This window comes from Esox lucius, chromosome 1 (genome assembly GCF_011004845.1).
Source record: "Esox lucius isolate fEsoLuc1 chromosome 1, fEsoLuc1.pri, whole genome shotgun sequence".
Lineage (NCBI taxonomy): Eukaryota > Metazoa > Chordata > Actinopteri > Esociformes > Esocidae > Esox > Esox lucius.
This window is the reverse complement of record NC_047569.1, coordinates 16,319,376-16,339,925: the sequence shown is the minus strand read 5'-3', so window position 1 is coordinate 16,339,925 and position 20,550 is coordinate 16,319,376. Positions and strand designations below refer to the sequence as shown.

Sequence of the window (20,550 nt, the reverse complement as noted above, 5' to 3'; positions counted from 1 at the left end):
CAAACATTTACATTTTGGATATTGCAGCAATTATTTCTATATATGGAAAGAAATTCGTTTTATAATGACCAACTCATTTTAATAAATTAACCACGCCATCATCAGATTTGAGTGCCCCCTGTCCAGTATAATTGGTGTTGAGTGGTACAATGTAACATTACTGTACAGTGGTACAGAAGTCAACTTGGATGAAGACATGGTGTTTCTTTCTGTTTCTTTCAGCAGAGGGGTCGTAAGGGGAAGGTGTTGGGCAAAGTGAGCTGTAAGAACATAAAGCAGGACTGTCCTGAGCCCAGCTGTGATGACCCCGTGCTGCTCCCGGGACAGTGTTGCAAGACCTGCCCCCAAGGTACCACTGTTTAATGACTCATTACACCTGTCAGTATAGACCTGCCCCCAAGGTACCACTGTTTAATGACTCATTACACCTGTCAGTATAGACCTGCCCAAAGGTACCACTGTTTAATGACTCATTACACCTGTCAGTATAGACCTGCCCAAAGGTACCACTATTTAATGACTCATTACACCTGTCAGTATAGACCTGCCCCAAAGGTACCACTGTTTAATGACTCATTACACCTGTCAATATAGACCTGCCCCCAAGGTACCACTGTTTAATGACTAATTACACCTGTCAGTATAGACCTGCCCAAAGGTACCACTATTTAATGACTCATTTCACGTGTCAGTATAGACCTGCCCAAAGGTACCACTATTTAATGACTCAATACACCTGTCGGTATAGACCTGCCCCCAAGGTACCACTGTTTAATGACTCATTACACCTGTCGGTATAGACCTGCCCCAAAGGTACCACTATTTAATGACTCATTACACCTGTCAGTATAGACCTGCCCAAAGGTACCACTGATTAATGACAAATTGAACCTGTCAGTATAGACCTGCCCAAAGGTACCACTATTTATTACTAATTTAACCTGTCAGTATAGACCTGCCCAAAGGTACCACTATTTAATGACTAATTTAACCTGTCAAGATAGACCTGCCCCAAAGGGCATTTAACGACTAATTTAACCTGTCAGTATAGACCTGCCCAAAGGTACCACTATTTAATGACTAATTACACCTGTGAGTATAGACCTGCCCCAAAGGTACCACTATTTAATGACTAATTACACCTGTCAGTAAAGGCCTGCCCTAAAGGTACCACTGTTTAATGACTAATTACACCTGTCAGTAAAGGCCTGCCCTAAAGGTACCACTACTTAATGACTAATTACACCTGTGAGTATAGACCTGCCCCAAAGGTACCACTATTTAATGACTAATTACACCTGTTGGTATAGACCTGTTCAAAGATACCACTGTGTAATGGTTAATTGGCATTGCTTGCCATTGCTGGAACTTTTTTACCTCCCATTCTGGGCTTTATGTGTAACATTCTATTTACACAAAAATGATATATGAACTGAATTACTATCATACCTTAGTTTGAAAATTCATTTTTGAAAGCGAGTGGTTTTGATGACCTGGGGCTCATTGGCACATAATTGACATTGTGCAATAAGTCAAATATTTTTCCTCCAGAGAAGAACTGTTTTACGTTGCTTGTAAATGTTTTATAAAAAGTACATTTTGGGATGACGGCAGTAAATAAATATAGTTGCTCAGTGAAACAAGCATATATGTTTTGAAATTACAAGGCTTGCGGAGCTTTTTAATGGGAAGTTGAAAGCTACCTCTCTCAGGTGGTCATATTATTCACTCCTGTGTAACCACTGCTGCCAGCCGACCCTGCTCTATCATAGAGGTCAGTGAGCTGCCTAATGTTGTTCTCCAGTGCTAGGCTGTCTCTTATTTGACTCTTCTCTGTCAAATACGCTCATTCATCAGAGGTGTCAAGTCCATAGGCACTTGCCCTCTCGAATTTGTCCTGTTATGTTTCTTTTATTTTTTATATTAAATCAGTTACTAAACTTACCTTAAAGCAAATTGTCAGTAAGGAGGATGGGAAACAAAAGCTTTTATCTGCTTGTGATGGGTAGTATTTCTGAGGGAGTGTGAACAGGACCAGAAAAAAACGAAGGGTTTTGTCGCTATTGTCCAAAAGCTCACTTCTAAAGAACAACCACAATGTCCACTAATGAGTATAGACAGGGATGCTTAAATATAAGGGAAACAAATGTGAGGAAGCACTTGTTTGTTAATATCATAGTATTGGTGCCTTAATTATGCTGCCATGTCTGTAGTGATGTCATGTCTGTCCAAAGGTTTTAGACAATCCTCTCATAGTTTGTGCCCACTCTAAAATGATTGGAAACCAATTCAGATCAGTTTAGCCTTGCTAAGTTACTTACTACGTTCTACAGTATACAGCATATATAGTCTTTCTTTTCCTCCATTATTTTTTTAATTTCACTCAGTAGTTCTCCCTCTTCCCTTAATATCTGTCTTTCCTTCTGTCTCTCTATCTCTCTAACCTAAATCACTAAGACCCCCCCCCCCCCCCCCCCCCCAAACACACACACACAAGCACGCACAAACACGTTCAGTCACACGCTGGTTAGGTCTTACTTTATCCATAGTTATGCAGCAGGTTGTCTGCTTTGGTAATGGAATGGAAAGTCAAGGTAAAGCACTGGACAACTCTGAGACAGAGGTCCCCGGCACTGAATCAACATGGTGTGTTTGTGTTCATGTGGGAAAATGTTAAGAGTGTTGGTCGTGATGGTGATTTTTGGAAAAGCTTGGTAGCGTGTTGTGGTTGTGTCTTTCAGGAAAGGTTGTGAGGGTGTTTGCCTGTGTTGTGGTTGGGTTTTTAGGAAAAGTTGTGTGTTTGTATAAGTGTTAAAAGGCTTTGAATGTTTTTGTACACGTGGTGGAAAACGCTGTCCCTGTGTGTATACAGTATTTAGCTGCATCTGAGGATACTCAGTAGTTGAATGTAGGGGGGAGAGATGAGGGGGGACAGGGTAATAAGAATGAATGTAGGGGGGAGAGATGAGGGGGACAGGGTAATAAGAATGAATGTAGGGGGGGAGAGATGAGGGGGGACAGGGTAATAAGAATGAATGTAGGGGGGAGAGATGAGGGGGACAGGGTAATAAGAATGAATGTAGGGGGGAGAGATGAGGGGGACAGGGTAATAAGAATGAATGTAGGGGGGAGAGATGAGGGGGACAGGGTAATAAGAATGAATGTAGGGGGGGAGAGATGAGGGGGGACAGGGTAATAAGAATGAATGTAGGGGGGAGAGATGAGGGGGACAGGGTAATAAGAATGAATGTAGGGGTGAGAGATGAGGGGGGACAGGGTAATAAGAATGAATGTAGGGGTGAGAGATGAGGGGGGACAGGGTAATAAGAATGAATGTAGGGGGGAGAGATGAGGGGGACAGGGTAATGAGAATGAGGGGATTGAAACTGTGGACGGCTTTAAAAACATTTTAAAAAACTAAACAAAACTTTTAGTTTTTTAGTATTCACTGATGATGTATGTGTGAGTAAGAGTCTGTGTCTGTCTCTCTGTCTGTCTCTCTGTCTGTCTCTTTTGGTATCGGTGTCTCACTGTAGCTCTGTCTGGCTCACTTTCCCCCACCCCTCCTTCCTTCTCTGTGTGTGTCTGAAATGTGGTCATGACATCAGGACACATAGTGGTGGCTGAAACAGCAGGTCATTGTTGGGATCGCATAGGAGTGTCACTCCCAATCCCTCATCCATTTCTCACACAAGAAACAAACCTTGTTACCGTGGCACCAGGTCAAGCCAGTTGGTGCTACACCGAGGGATTGGAGGAGACACCCGGAGACAGAAAACCAGGGAGGAAGAGAGAAAGAAAGAGAGTAAAAGAGAAAAGGGGAGACAGAATTAGGGAGGGCTGAAAGAACTCTTGTCCGAAATTCTGGATCACAATTTCCCATCTCCCCATCTCTGTGTCCTTCTAATATTTCTGTTTCACCTATTCCACATTAGGTTCCAGGTTAGGTGATTCCCTAACATGTTACACAGACGGCCACCTGTGGGTGTTGTTTAAAGGTCTCACCCGCTGTCGTGCTCTTCCAGGTGAAGCGGACAGGAAGCAAGCGGAGGCAGTGTTTGACAGCTTCGAGTACTTCCAGGAGAAGGAGAAGGAGGATGACCTACACAAGTCCTACAATGACCGCTCATACCTCAGCTCTGAGGACATTTCCCCTGGGGAGAGCCGCACTGGTGAGCAGGCACACACTAACAGCTCGCGCACGCCAGCACACGCAGCACGGCTCGGATTGGCTTCATACAGATACGGAAATGCGTACTCCTATGAACTGTATTCAAATGAACGGATATCATCTTACTTGCGTAGTGAACGGAAAACCACTCCTTCATCGTCAGTTTGCATCTTTAACACTCTAGTAACATTGCTTGTGGGTTTCTTTAATGTTTGCGTGTGTTGTTTGTTTAGACTTTGTTGCAGTGTTGACGGGAGTTAAAGACTCCTGGCCAGCCAGGTCCAGTGGTGTGGCTCGAGCCCGATTCTCCCTTACCCGAACCAGCCTGACCTTCTCCATCACTTACCAGAGGTAACAGAGACACACAGACACACACACAGACACACGCACACAGGCACACACAGACACATACACAGACACACACACACTGTAATACCAATTGATGGTAAACTGACATTCCACCTTCCTTGCTCTCTTCTGCTAGATTTGCGCGTCCCAGCAGAGTTGTCTTCCTTGATTCAGATGGAAGCACAGCATTTGAGTACAAGGTCCCTAAAGGACTGAAAGACATGGTAAGAGACTGGAGAGCTTTATGTTCCTAGGTTGACATTTCCACTTCTTTTAGTTGTGTGTGTGTGTGAGTTTGAGAAATACAGGCATAGAAAGAGAAAGTATTTGTCTGTGAATGTGTGTGGCTGTGTCCGTGTGTGTGCTCACCCTAGTAAGATTAAGTACTTCCATGATAAACGCTCTCTCTCCGTGACTCTCCAGTCAAACTTTCACTGGCCCCCACATAATTCACCCTGTAATAATAAACACAGGCACTGCCACACACACACACACACAGACGCACACACACATACACACACGCACACAGGCTAACCAATATAGCATTGTCACAGGATTGTCTCATTGTTCTCAGAACATTTATTGGGTAATCAGGTCTGGATTCCTGTAAATACTGCATGGGGCCATGTACACCCACACACACACACACACACAAGCACACTTGCACACGCAACAAAAACACACACTCGGGATTGCACTAGCTCACACACCCTTGTGTAAGCACACACACACACGCATACAAACAGGCTTGCACACTCTCATGGATAGCCAGCTCACAAACATTAAGCTTTGTGCAATAAACAGTGGATTTTTCTTTGGTCAAGTGGGGGGGGGTGCGTTTGTTGGACTGAGAGGCACAAGGAACTGCCACAGTCAGTTTAGAAGCCTTACACAGAGTAAACACAGAGAGAGACGGAGTATGAGAAAGGGAGGGTCGAGTTTATTTAAGAAGAGAGCTGTGTGTGTGTGTGTGTGTGTGACTGAGACCTACAGCACAATTTCCCGCCTAAAGCCAAAGTGCACACGTGACATCATCACATTCTGTCGACTTATGTCTGTATCCCTAAATATAGGCCTAGACGAATTGCCTTATTATTTTTAGACAAATGCCCCTATCCAATGTCGAGTTGGAGGGGACCTTAGCAAAACCACCCTGGGATGGCCGGAGGGGCTGGGGGGTTGGGGGTGGGGGGGGGGTGGGCGGGATCGCTGGCACAGATCATCTGGATGGAGGATTTTTAGCGCGTGACATCACCCGCGCACAGAGGACGGCGCGCATTCATAATTAAAAGGGGAGATTACCCCGGACTGTAAGGTATGTGGTTGTCTGTCGCCACACGTCTTCCTCTCTCATTCGGGGGTTCATTGTTTGTGGCCTGGGGCTGAGATGGAGTCCAGAGTCTCGTCAGGCTAATTTCTTCCACAGAGAAAGAGCCTGACGAGTGTGTGTCACAGAGAAATAACGCAGCATTTGGAGATTCCATTTTTTAAATCGATTTGCAGTGTGTAAAAAAAAAGCAGTCTTAGACCCCAATCTTGGCGAATTAGTTTTACATGCAATTGTGGCTCACCTGCTTGTATGTGGGGGTTTCAGATCTGTGGCGTGTGGAAGAATCTTCCTAAATCACACATACGACAACTACAGGCAGAACAACTTCGTCTTACCATGACCACTGTCGCTGGGAAACAGGAGGAGATCGAGGGAAAGATCATCAAACACAGAGCGTTGTTCGCAGGTGTGTGTGTGCGCGCCGTTCACCTCAGGGATAGCAACAAATACAGTGGACGTTGTGTTACTGTATGCCGTGCGTTTGTAACGTGAGTGTCATACGCGTACCCCACAGAGACGTTCAGTTCCACCCTGATCTCGGAAAAGGAGCATTCCGGGATGGGAGGCATCGCCATGCTGACTCTGAGTGACACGGAGAACAATCTGCACTTCATCCTCATTCTGCAGGGACTGATTGAACCCAGTGAGAGTGGTGAGGAAGGGGGAGGTCCCCATTTAAATGCCCCAGGCTTTTCAGCAGGGTTACAGGGACGTCTGCTGTAATGACCGTCCATTCCCGTCGCCCGGGGTGATTTACAAGACGTGGAGCATAACAACATGGACTTGAATCTGGTTCTGTGTGCTTCGTTTCGTCCCTCCAGACACTCCCCTGGTGCCCATCAGGGTACGACTGCAGTACCGCCAACACGTCCTGAGAGAGATCCGTGCCAACATCACTGCACATGTAAGTCATTGAAACCGCGGGCGCGAGCACAGACACACATCTTAAGCATTAGGGGGAAAACACACGTCTGGGACAGACCATTACGGAGGAGTAGGGGGGAACGGATGAGTTCTGTGACACTCACCCGCCCAGGCAGATGTGGTGGGAGAACAGCAGAGACGGGAGAATGATGGACAGGGGAGGATGGAGAGGTGAAAGGAGAGAAAGGACAGAATGGAGGGAGGGAGGGAGGGACGGCATGCACGCTCCTCACACATGTCCGTGGTTAGTGGTGTGTAGGATCAAGAAAAGAGGACGAGAGAGGGAAGGATTTGGGGAGGGATAGAGAGATGGAGGAGAAGGAGGGATGAAAGGGGGGTCTGTTTGATCTGTTGGGAATTATGTGAATTTGAGTTTATGGGCCTTTTTCTCTCTCTCTCTCTCACACACACACACACACACACACACACATAGAATGACACACGTTTAGAATAATTGTTCTTTTTCTTTTGTTCTCCTTATCCTGCAACTAATGTATTACCATTCTTTTTGCTCCAATCATATTTATTACTGTCCACGTTTCTCCATCCCTCCACCCACTGCCTCCCCCCCCCCACCCCCCCCCCCACCCCCACCCCATCCCTCCCTCTTCCATTTTCTTTTGGCTAAAGCCTGTCCCGGGATTTATAGTACACAGATATTTATATTGAAATGGGGCCCAAGGTCATAAAAGTTAAATGTATTCACCACGGTCAAACTGTTCAGCTGTCATATTAGTACAACATTTTTCAGCGTTCTGTCCAATCTCTGTCTATCTAACATTCTGCCTTTTGTAAGGATATTAATGGGACACAATGTGTGAGACGTTTGGCCTAATGTAATATGGCATATTTTCCATTAGGTGCTGTAGTGACGTTATGTGTTTAAGTGTGTGCATGTGTGTATTTGTATGGGTTGCTGTGAATGTCTTATAGTGACATGATGTGTTGGTTTCAGCTTCTGCATGTGTGTTGGATTAGAATGTAAGTCTCTGTTATGGTCCTTGTTTGTTTGTGAGTTGGTTGTTCTGACATTGCATCACCGTTCCCCCAACGGTCTACCTGTAGGACCCAGACTTTGCAGAAGTGCTGATGGACCTGAACAGTCGGGAGCTCTTCTGGTTGTCAAAGGGACAGCTGGAGATCACTGTGGAGACCGTGGGCCAGGATCCGCGACACATCTCTGGCTTCATCACTGGCAGGAAGTCATGTGACAGTAAGTGCCACACCCCTCATGCTCTCATTTTATCACACACCTCAAACAAGGCCAAAGACAGACGTGGACGGCATCTGTCTTACCTTTCACTTCACTTGTTGCCCTTCTGTTCTTCCATGGCTGTTTTCAAAAAATCATTCTCCTAAAAATAGCCGCCCTTCTTTCCTCCATCCCTTTGGTCGTTCAAGCCCCACTGTTTGGCGTTCCACGGGAGACATGCTAGCCTTGTCACATTCTCCGCAGGACTCAGACTCAAATACATAAAGCCCTGTCCACTCCCCTCTTTTATCTAAGATAGTAATTCCTTAATGTCTGAGTGAACGTAGCAGCTATCTTTTGCACCCAGCTGGAGGGAGACACATAACATGTCCTTCACTTATGGCATCATGGCTGCTCTCCACTTTCTATGTTTAGGGTTGGTTCATTGCTTAGGCAGAGAGAGGAGGTCCGAGGATGGTAGATGAGGGGGATGGAGTCTGAATGGTTGAGGGCAAGTCTGGGAAACAGCCTTAGTCTGACAGCTGCTGGACTTCTCTGCTAGTCTTTGTGAAACCCACTTGAATGATGCATAGACCTCAGCCGCCAGAGACCCCAGCTCAGTAGAAAGTTCAGAATAATGTTATTAGCCAGTTGTCCTCAATATGAGCCCTCCGCCTCAGCAATGCTATAATCCTCTATCCCATATTCCTCTCACACTTCAGGCAACTCCTCAAAACACGTTCTCAAGATCAGTAACTGGCAGCCAAGTGAATACATTAAATCTTGTATTTTGTCCAGAGGCATTTTTTAAACAGAAAATGACTGGCCAAGCCAAAAAGAGTTAACCTGTCAGTCATGCTGCTCATCCTTGGCTGAAAACACACCAGACGTATTCAATAACACATCAAAACAGTTGATTTAAAAAGCAATAATGTTAAAATCAAAACCGTTGATTTAAAAAGCAATAACATGTTAAAATCAAAACGGTTGATTTAAAAAGCAATAACACATTAGAATCGAAATAGTTGATTAATAAGTAATAACACATCAAAATCAAAACAGTTAATTAAAAAATGTATAAATACATATGTACAGAGCTCTGTGCATATTTAGTAGTATCTTATTATACTACTAAAGCTTCATGGCAACTATAAAATATTGATATATATATATAGGTACAATGGCAGAACCATAGTGGTAACATCACACTTCAATAAAACCAAGGTACATATTCATGATTAACAGTATAGTACCATAGTACTACCTTGGTAAATGTTCTTAAGGGATATGATTTTAAAGACTAATCAACCAGTGTGAGAATACCGCATAGAGCCTAAATTATTAATTGAAAAAGTTTCGAACTGCACACACAGGGACTTGGGGCCTCAGGGTAAATAAAAAATAAATAAAAATACAATTTCAATTACATTTTCTGTGATTTAATTATAAAATATAGAATTTGTTATTATAAATGTCTGTATACAATTCATACTAAAGTCTAACAATTATTGAAACCCATTTTAGGATCAACATTTTAGGAAAGAATGGATGAAAGAATTGGGGGGAAAAAAACAGTACGGGATTTTTTGATGAAAATAGAACAGCAGTATTATGACAGACTAGTTTTTAAAGGAAATGGGTGCAAAGGCTCGTATGGGGTAACGTCACTTTCACAGAGATGGATAGAGAAAATACTAATAATGTATGTTCACAGAGATGGATAAAGAAAATACTAATAATGTATGTTCACAGAGATGGATAGAGAAAGTACTAATGTATGTTCACAGAGATGGATAGAGAAAGTATCATTTTATAGATCCATTAAGCTGTGGGTCACACCATTAAGACAACCTCCATTTGTATGTATTTGAAAGTGAAACGCTCCTGCTACTGTGATACGTTGTGATGGGGCCAATGGTGATATGTTATCCTTAACAATTTCTCAGGATTAGCAGAACTGCTGTGTGTTCGTGTGTATGTGTTTGCATGGGTGTGGGTGTGAGAATAGGAATATCATAGACAAAGTCTGAGACAGTTCAGCACATACTTGCCCTTCATGCAACTGTAAATATTCTTATTTACTTAAAATCCTCCTCATACACACATGCACAAATTGTCTTTTTCACTCACTCACACGCACGCACGCATGCACATACACACTCACACACATGGCGCTGCCAAGGTCACAGTCTGTTGGACCTCAGTCTCCACACTGGTGATCCAGCTCCATGATTAACTGCTTGACGTTATGTGTGAAGAATTCAAACCCAACACACTCATTTCCCTCTCTCCTTACATCTCTCTCTCAATTCTCCGTCTATCTACATTCTTCTCACCATCTCTCATCATTCTCTCCATCTCTTTCTCTCTCTCTTCAACCTCTTCCTCTTCTGCATTTCCCACTCAACCTTTCTCAGCGTTGCTCTCTCCCCTTTCGTCTGTAGTTGTCTGTCTTCCAAGGCCCTTTGTGTTCAACAGGGTGACCTCATCCTCAGTGTTAGCTTTGGGTTAGGGTGTGTTTAGGGGTACCCAGCTTCAGCAGGAATGTTCACTTTTTCAGAGGACACAGATACCCTCAAATATGTGGACAGGTTGTCGTGTTTGTGTGTGTATTTCTACAGCAAAAGACGTGAGAGAATGTGTTCTGGCCCTCCTACACCTTCCTGTTTGGCTCTGCAGACCAATATGGTGAATTATAACAGGATAGAAAACATTACCTCATCTTGCATGCAAGAGCTGCCTCATCATCATATCAGCACTTTGTTATCCGTGAAGTGGCCAGGGTTTCGAAATCAGTGAAGTGGCCAGTGTTTTGATATCAATGAAGTGGCCAGGATTTTGAAATCAGTGAAATGGCCAGTGTTTTGATATCAGTGAATTGGCCAGTATTTTGATATCAGTGAAGTGGCCAGTGGTTTGATATCAGTGAAGTGGCCAGTGGTTTGATATCAGTGAATTTGCCAGTGTTTTGATATCAGTGAAGTGGCCAGTGTTTTGATATCAGTGAAGTGGCCAGTGTTTTGATATCAGTGAAGTGGCCAGTGTTTTGATATCAGTGAAATGTCCAGTGTTTTGATATCAGTGAAATGTCCAGTGTTTTGATATCAGTGAAATGTCCAGTGTCACTGAAGGTTTTCTGCTATCTTTCTCCCTCTCCCCTTCAGCCATCCAGAGCGTCATGTCCAGTGGTGATGCTCTGAGTCCTGGAAAGACCGGTGGCATGGGGTCAGCGGTCTTCAATCTCCATGACAACGGCACCCTAGACTACCAGGTGGGTGCAATCATTGACTGAATCAAATGCAACCGAATGAGCCAAATCAAACGTAACTGTGTACCTTTACCGACCCAAATCAAATGATAGGGTACAGAACCACCAAACCAACCCATGTCATGTGTGGTTCCCCAGGTCCAGGTCGTAGGCGTATCCAGCGAGGTGGTGGGGTTGACCATCGAGGTGAAGCCTCGGCGGCGCAGCAAGCGCTCAGTGCTGTACGACCTGACCCCGGAGTTCCACGGGCCCAGTGGGCGGGCTGTGGGGAGCTGGAGTCGGCTGGAGGCGCGCCACATCCACATGCTGCTTCAGAACGAGCTGTTCGTCAACGTGGCCACTGCACACAGCCAGGACGGGGAGCTGCGCGGACAAATCAAAGCTTTGTTCTACAGCGGCCTGGAGGCTCCCAGACATGGTGAGACACCAACCTCAGACCAAAGCAGAAACTAGACATGAAATTACCATGTTTGTGGGAAAGAAATACTCCAGTTAATGATTATTCTCTAGATAACTCGGCAGACTTGTTATTCATAGTTTACCCTATCTCTCTCCTTATTATTCATAGTTAACCCCATCTCTCTCCTTAGTATTCTCAGTTAACCCTATCTCTCTCCTTATTATTCAAGGTTAATCCCATCTCTCTCCTTATTATTCAAGGTTAATCCCATTTCTCTCCTTATTATTCTTAGTTAAACCCATCTCTCTCCTTATTATTCTTAGTTAACCCTATCTCTCTTCTTATTATTCATGGTTAACCCCATCTCTCTCCTTATTATTCAAGGTTAACCCTATCTCTCTCCTTATTATTAATGGTTAACCCTATCTCTCTCCTTATTATTAATGGTTAACCATATCTCTCTCCTTATTATTCATAGTTAACCCTATCTCTCCTTATTATTCATGGTTAACCCTATCTATCTCCTTATTATTCATGGTTAACCCTATCTCTCTCCTTATTATTCATGGTTAACCCTATCTCTCTCCTTATTATTCTTAGTTAACCCTATCTCTCCTTATTATTCATGGTTAACCCTATCTCTCTCCTTATTATTCATAGTTAACCCTATCTCTCTCCTTATAATTCATAGTTAACCCCATCTATCTCCTTATTATTCTCAGTTAACCCTATCTCTCTCCTTATTATTCAAGGTTAATCCCATCTCTCTCCTTATTATTCAAGGTTAATCCCATTTCTCTCCTTATTATTCTTAGTTAACCCCATCTCTCTCCTTATTATTCATAGTTAACCCTATCTCTCTTCTTATTATTCATGGTTAACCCTATCTCTCTCCTTATTAATTAATGGTTAACCCTATCTCTCTCCTTATTATTAATGGTTAACCCTATCTCTCTCCTTTAACCATATCTCTCTTCTTATTATTCATAGTTAGCCCTATCTCTCCTTATTATTCATGGTTAACCCTATCTCTCTCCTTATTATTCTTAGTTAACCCTATCTCTCCTTATTATTCATGGTTAACCCTATCTCTCTCCTTATTATTCATGGTTAACCCTATCTCTCTCCTTATTATTCTTAGTTAACCCTATCTCTCCTTATTATTCATGGTTAACCCTATCTCTCTCCTTATTATTCATGGTTAACCCTATCTCTCCTTATTATTCATAGTTAACCCCATCTCTCTCCTTATTATTCTTAGTTAACCCTATCTCTCCTTATTATTCATGGTTAACCCTATCTCTCCCCTCTCCTGTGCCAGAGATCCCTGTCCCTCTGGCTGGCCAGTTTGTGTCCCCCCCGGTCCGGACTGGTGCTGGGGGCCACGCCTGGGTGTCAGTGGACGAACGCTGCCATCTCCACTATGAGATTGTGGTGGCAGGCCTCAGCAAAGCGGATGACCTCACAGTCAGCGCACACCTTCACGGATTGGCCGAGATCGGAGAGCTGGACGAGACCAGCATCAATCACAAGAGACTGCTGACCGGTTTCTATGGCGCGCAGGTAAGCATCGAGGGACACGAGAGCAAAAGTCAGCAAAAGTTTTCGGCAAAAGCCAGGGCTGAAAAAAAGACAACAATTGTTCAATATAAACAGAGCAAGCATTCATGAACACAACAGAGGGTGTGGCTGTAGAGTTATTTTATGTACTCTTTAAACAGGTTGGTTTTCAAATGTGTGGAGTTGTGCTGATGTGTGGAGCAGTGAAGATGTGTGGAGCAGTGAAGATGTGTGTGGGTTCAGCATGGTTGGATCCTGCCTGTAGTTGATCACGATGTCTGGGGGCTGAACAGTGATTTCTAGATGTTACCACTCTAACCGTGTCTGTCTGTGTTCAGGCCCAGGGTGTGTTGAAGGACATCAGTGCAGAGCTGCTCCGTCACCTGGACAGAGGCACAGCCTTCATCCAGGTCAGCACCAAGGTCAACCCCCGAGGAGAGATACGTGGAAGGGTGAGTAGGAACCCCTCAGTGATTGTTACTGAGTGACTTAACCGCTGAACTGCTCACACAGCCATGACACACTGCGAATGTCAGCCTCATCCACACCACCATTCAGCCGTAGGTTCACTGTTGGGTTTGTTTCATGTATTATTGGGACGTATTTAAGATAGAGGTGGAGGGATGAGAGAGGTGAAGCTCCACGTCTGTAGCCAGCTGTGTGTGTGTCTGTGTCTGTGTCTGTGTGTGTGTGTGAGTGCCTGCTCGTGTAAGATTTGCCACACAAACACTCTCTCACTGGCAGGTGGTCTTGGGTTTTCAGAGAGGTGTTCTGAACGTTTAAAAGGACACACACTGCAGAACGCCAAGCTCTCTGCAGGTGGCCAGGTTGAGGAGTCCACTTAGATGATACGAATAGAGGAAAGGAAAGTGGGAAATAAAAAGCTACAGATCACCCACATAGACAGCGTCAGTGTCCTCTGTTGTTAAAAGCAAACAGGACTGACATGTGAACAGTCGTCTGCCGCGGAGCCGTTGGAGTGAAGCTCCGTTGAGGACGAATGAACTCACTGCCCCGTCCCTCCCTCCCCACTGGTTCCTCGCGAATGCTCACACCCGCCCCCCTCTCTCTGACATCCCTCCCATCCCTCGTTCTTCCTACAGGTCCATGTGCCTAATAACTGTGAGTTCGGGACCAGGAGTGAGGTGGACGAGACGGAGTTCGATGCCATGTTTATACGTGACCCTGAGGAGTTGAAGAAAGACCCCCACACCTGTTTCTTTGAGGGTCAACACTACGCCCACGGGTCACGATGGACCCCGAACTACAACAACTGTTTCACCTGCAGCTGTCAGGTAGGAATGTCTGAATGCTAGGAGGAGCCACAGGCTGGATTTCAACAGGACAAATAAGGGCCATGAAGCCCCCTTCACTCCCTCAGTTGATTTCCAGTCTCTGACGGACAATGTCCGTAATTCACTCTTGATAGAAGTCAAGCTCAACTTTTTTTTGCATGGAATGGAACCCACACGCCAGTATTTCATTAGCCCGTCATTCTCAAGTGCCACGGCGACATCAGCGATCCCGTTGAATTGTAGGCAATTTCAGACTGACGAGTGTACCGCCATGTACTTGCTGAGCATCGAGTGAAAGCGAGGGTGGAGGGCAGGACAATCTTAACTTAATCCCTGAGAATTGGAATGGACTTGATGGGGCGTTCCCCCTGAATGAATTTCTAGGGTGAAGTTGACTTCTCATGACAATGAAAATCCAGCCATAGATTTCTGTCCTGGGCAAGAAGCCATTTTTCAAAGAACTTGTTTTTGTCCATTTCTCTCCTCCCCATCCATCCTTCCCTTTCTCCTTATTGTAGAAGCGCACAGTGATCTGTGACCCAATCATCTGTCCGGTTCTCACCTGCTCACGGACTATCCAGCCAGAGGACAGGTGCTGTCCCGTGTGTGATGGTGAGTGTGTGTGCGTGTATAGGTGTGGTGTTTGTTTTACCTGTTCTCCAGAGGACATATTCTGGACAGTAACCCTGTCTTAGTTATGATATATTCCCCTTCCACCTTGTGTCTTTCAGAGAGAAAAGAACCCAAGGACGTGAAGGCTCCAGAGAGGCTAGACGAGCATCCAGAAGGTACTCTATCTCTGTCCCTTTCTCTATCTCTCTGTCTCTCCTCTCTCTCCATCTGTCCCATCTGTCTCTCCATCTGTCTGAATTTATTTTTGAGTGTGTGGAGAGGTAGGTGCCGGTCTCCTCTAAGCCGTTCAGATAGTCCTAAATCCAACCCTCTCAGACCACTAAAAGGCTTATGCCTTTGACAAGGGTTTGGAAGGACTTTAGCAGGCTGTCTTAACCTGTTGCTGTTGAGCTGGTGCTATATACCCTACCAAACACACTTGACTGTCTTGGTGCCAACAGATACGTTTTTTCCCAGTGCCAACAGTGTTCTCTATTTCCTCTACTCCTCAGGTTGTTACTTTGAGGGGGACCAGAAAATGCATGCCCCTGGGACGACGTGGCATCCATTTGTCCCCCCGTTTGGCTACATCAAGTGTGCTGTCTGCACCTGCAAGGTGGGCTTCTAGAATAGTCCTTCATAGCCAGAATGCGGAAGCTAAAGTGATGCTAACATGATTGTATACCCATGTGTTTTACTTGTCCCGCAGCTTCCTAGATCGAAACGTGAGTGTGGCTCATTTTTCATGTTGTCCTTCCTCCTCCACTCCTTTAGGGGGCGACTGGCGAGGTACACTGTGAGAAGGTAACGTGTCCAGCCCTGAAATGTAGTCGTCCAGTACGCCGTAGCCCCTCGGACTGCTGCAAAGAGTGCCCGGGTGACCACAGCCCCCCCGCGGAGCACGCCGATATGATGCAGGCTGATGGGACGCGCCACTGCAAGTTCGGGAAGAACTACTACCAGAACAGCGACAACTGGCACCCCCGCGTGCCTCTGGTGGGGGAGATGAAGTGCATCACCTGCTGGTGTGACGTGAGTATCACTGTCCCATATTACCGCGCGTACAGTGGTTTAGGAACTGAACCCCTGAGGCGAAGCTTCAGGCCCAAACCCAAAAGAGAAAACGTAAAGGAAGTACTCCCTTTTTTTGGAGGAAACCTTGAGGAAAAACCCAGGATGATTCTTCCCCCCGTGCCACTGTGCTAGACACATATTTGCAGGGACAGAGTGTGGCTAGTAGGATTGCTCCAGACTGGATTGAGCTCCATAGCTGTAGTGAATCGGGGAGGATGGGTTTGGGGGGACATTCCAGGGTTACGGGGGATGGGGGATTTGGGTGGCCCTCAGCCCTTGGGGGGGACATTCCAGGGTTATGGGGGGGGTGGGGGGGGTCACTGGGATTTGGAGTTTAGAGCATTTTATGGTTTCACATCTCAGGTGCATGCCTAATGTACCTCCACCTGTCACACCTTCTTTCTCTCACTCTCTCTTTCTCTCTGTGTCTCTCTCCAGCATGGTGTGACCAAGTGTCAGAGGAAGCAATGTCCAATCCTGACCTGCAGTAACATCATCCGGAGAGAAGGCCACTGCTGTCCCGAGTGCCAAGGTAAGACGAAAACACACGCACACACACAGAAACATCTCAGGATCCATGACTGAAACAGCGAGACTTGCTTTCCATCCAGAGGACATGCTATCAAACAGTGATGACGAATGTAAGGATGGATTGAGTCATATTGAATGGACTGTTTTTCAGACTCCAAAGAGGAAGAGGAAGAGTTGATCAAAGGTCTGGAAAAGAAGAAGAGCTGGAGACCCCCACACTGAGCTGAGAACCCCACCACAAAACGACCTTCCCTACCTACCTACCTACCTACCTACCTACCCCTCATGGGCTGGCCTGGACCTGCACACTGGGTCACCTAACACCCTGAAAACCTGGACGATATAACCCTTGACCCTCCCATACCCACAACTTCGGGCCTGTTTACATTATGAGAGAGAGAATAAAAGGCTAGATAGATTTATCGTAGTTTGCATAATAATTTCCATAGAGTTAGAATTTACACCACCACGTGCCCACCACGTGCCACACGCGGTTGTCAGTCGCAAGAAAATCAAGAAAAATGCGTTTTCGCAGCACAGAAACCTGAAACAGTACCAAAATAATCTTCCCAATTGCAAAACTCCAGAAGGTGATGTCTCGAGCTATCGATATGTGCAAGTTTACACAACAAAACAATCTAGCGTCCCGAGTCTTCTTCACTATGTCTCGGGAAATGTTGCGTAGTCTAAACAAGCCCTAAATCAGCCTCTGGATTGTAATGAACAAGGAAATGCAGAGGAAGAGGAACCTCCAGGTGTCTTGGAGGGCCTGAGACCAGACAGTCCACAAAGACTAACTAAAATAATGGAACCAAACCAGATATGAAGTGGACCAACCAGAACTGTTACAGCTCTCTTTTGACTTTAGTTATGCTTTTTTCTTCTTTGCTTCCTCTTGATAATGCTTGCCCTTTCAAATAGCAGTATACTGTACAAGGTCTACAGACACATACACACATATACACACACACAAACACACACCAGACACTATTTGTTGTTTTGTTGTTAAAATTAATGTGTTGCATGTCAGATTGAGTTTCATTGTACATGGTTTGTACTGATTGATTTGACTGGATTTATTTCTGAAATTCAGATATAAATGTTTGTGTGTGTGTTTGTGTGTATATTTTTCAAAGATTTGATGGTGTTTACTGATAGATATGATTGACAGGACTTTTTGAAGTTCTGCCCTAAGTGTGTGTTTGAGTTTTCCAGTGGTAAAAAGCCTTGCTAAACAGAGATGCAAACATACCATGCAATAAACTTACTGGGTGGCTAGATGGAAACACACACACACACACAAAACCTAGGCTGTGCATCAGTGACTATCTCATAAACCAGCACCACACGTATTTCCTTTCAAGCTGTCCAGTCAGTGTGGCAGAACATTGCACTGGCAAAAGCACATCACATCCTAGAATCTGTTTCAATCGCTTGTTGAGGAGACTTGAAAATAACTTCACATAAACTGGTGGACACGATCAAACTTTACAGAGACACTAATTTTGGCTTCATGTCCAGCTCTCTGTCTGGTACCAGTCATCTATTGCACCTCTATCTGGTTGGCTGTTCTTTATTTTGGTAATATGTATTATTTTATAATAAGTTGTATTAGTGTTGATGTTATTATGAATCTTGTTTGTATTTTGTATTTATTGAACGTGTGAGGAAAAAATAAAAGAATGTTCTTAAGAAAGTATTTTGCCATATCGTCATCTCTGTCTTTCATTTATTTTCTCCACTCTTTCAATATCCGTTTGAATTGGTTCCACTTGTCTTCTCTTAACATTGCTTTTCAATTCAATTTAAATTTGCTTTATTGGAATAACATTTCAAAACTTATTTCTGAAGCACAATACAGTCATACTCATTTTGTCTTCTTTTTCACTCTATCTACCTCTCTTGTTTCTATAACTTTATTCTCAATTAAATTCAAGGATTTTATTGGCATGAATAGATGGTTGCATTATTTCATTGTACATATAGAGCATGCTCTTCAAGGATCACTGACAATACAAATTCAGCGTGTGCAGTATCAAAATGAATTGACACACTGTAGAAAAATAATACACAATATAGACAGACAACAAATGAATTGACACACAGTAGAAAAATAATACATAATAAAGACTGACAACAAATGACTTGACACACTGTAGAAAAATAATACACAATATAGACAGACAACAAATGAATTGACACACTGTAGAAAAATAATACATAATAAAGACTGACAACAAATGAATTGACACACTGTAGAAAAATAATACATAATAAAGACTGACAACAAATGAATTGACACTGTAGAAACATAGTACAAAATAAAGACAGACAACAAATGAATTGACACACAGTAGAAAAATAATACACAATAAAGAGAGACAACAAATGAATTGAAACACAAAAAGAAATAATACGCAATAAAGACAGACAACAAATGAATTGACACACAGTAAAAAGAAGAATACGCAATAAAGACAGACAACAAATGAGAAATTCAATCTACAAGAGGGTCTGTGTGGCAAAGCATGTACGTTTGCACATATGGACACTGATGGAGATGAAAGGCCATTCTCTGTCCTCTTGTACTCTCATTCTTGGTCTTTTCCCCTCTGATCTGTCTATTTTCTTTCCTTCTCCCTCCTTTCTCGTTCTGTCCAGCTGGACTTGAGGAATGAGGGAAATGTGACAAACAGACGTGGCTCTCCACTCCTCTCCACCGCTCTCTCCCTCCATCCGATGGCACTGCTTTTTTTCGGTTTTCCGTTCACATGTGTTGTGCAGCATCCTCAATGCCCTCTGCCCCTGGAGAAAACACCAGGTCCTATTACTCTCTCTCTCTCTGTCCCTGACACATAGTGATTCAACTGAGGGACAAACTGACCACACCCCTTCTATTGGAGGTGAGGTAGTATCGCTTTAAAGCCCTTCCTACAGTATAGTATCAACTGTGTGTGTGTGTGTGTACCCAGTAGCACCTGTTGACCTCGCCGGAGCAGAGAGTGGAGAGACCATGTTGTAAAGCAATCAGCCACTCGCATGGCCAGGCAGTCAGACCCACAGCTGGAGGTCAAAGGTCAAGGGTCACCAACACTGACAGCCTAGATCAGAGTCTCGCCCCCTGACTTACTGACTGACTGAGCACCTGCTTCCTGGAGAGGGGGCGGGGCTGGGCTGGGATGTGTGTGCATAGGCTGCCGAATGAATATATGAATGACTGTGTGTCTGAAGGCGTGCATACGGTCCAGTGCATACGGTCCAGTCAACATGGGTCTGCATCGGGTTCTCCATGCAGACCGGCACATCTGCATGCCAGGGCGGGGGTGCAGTTCCCTGGCACATTCCTGCGTCTTTGTTGGTAAATATTTTAAGCTGCAGTCTCTCTCTCTGTTAACCTCCCTCTTCTTTTACCCCTTCATCTCTCTCTCTCTACGTGACTTTCCAGACAGAGCCTTTAAAGTCTCTTACATATCTGGGTCCAAACAGAGGCACGCACGCAGGCAGGCAGGCAGGCAGGCAGGCTCAGCTTCATACCAGCCCAGGAACACATGCAGCCCCACCCAGACGGGTCTAGAGGAAGGTTACAGAGGAACTCTGGTTGGAGAGATTCCAAGTAGTTCTCCAGAACATTTCCAGTGTCATGCTCTCATGGGGCTTCTCAAGCAGCAAGCAACAGAGGACAGGAGCTGACTGAGGACAGTAGACGAGACGACGCGGGATGATACAGAGAGTGGGAAGTGAAGCAGAGCTGAGGGCAGATAGAGAGAAAGGGAATAAAGAGATAGATGAGAGAACAGAAGGAGGAGGAGGAGGAGAGTGACCTGTTGCTTTTGTCCCGGTGTGAC

The 20,550-nt window shown here is 44.7% G+C and overlaps 1 protein-coding gene across 1 annotated transcript in view; it reads left to right on the top strand.

Moving 5' to 3' along the window:
* Positions 1–18,372, top strand: part of chrd (chordin) — a 44,079-nt gene extending 25,707 nt beyond the window's left edge. Inside the window, exons 4-22 of the mRNA XM_034293991.1 lie at positions 223–349; positions 4,026–4,172; positions 4,405–4,522; positions 4,656–4,743; positions 6,114–6,255; positions 6,364–6,501; positions 6,671–6,753; positions 7,839–7,986; positions 11,130–11,236; positions 11,372–11,651; positions 12,955–13,196; positions 13,532–13,645; positions 14,297–14,488; positions 15,007–15,100; positions 15,220–15,276; positions 15,613–15,716; positions 15,875–16,132; positions 16,613–16,706; positions 16,857–18,372. Coding sequence (XP_034149882.1) covers positions 223–349; positions 4,026–4,172; positions 4,405–4,522; positions 4,656–4,743; positions 6,114–6,255; positions 6,364–6,501; positions 6,671–6,753; positions 7,839–7,986; positions 11,130–11,236; positions 11,372–11,651; positions 12,955–13,196; positions 13,532–13,645; positions 14,297–14,488; positions 15,007–15,100; positions 15,220–15,276; positions 15,613–15,716; positions 15,875–16,132; positions 16,613–16,706; positions 16,857–16,927 — 2,604 coding nt within the window. The 3' untranslated portion in view covers positions 16,928–18,372. The remainder of the gene's footprint in view (positions 1–222; positions 350–4,025; positions 4,173–4,404; positions 4,523–4,655; positions 4,744–6,113; positions 6,256–6,363; positions 6,502–6,670; positions 6,754–7,838; positions 7,987–11,129; positions 11,237–11,371; positions 11,652–12,954; positions 13,197–13,531; positions 13,646–14,296; positions 14,489–15,006; positions 15,101–15,219; positions 15,277–15,612; positions 15,717–15,874; positions 16,133–16,612; positions 16,707–16,856) is intronic.
* Positions 18,373–20,550: the final 2,178 nt, after the last annotated feature.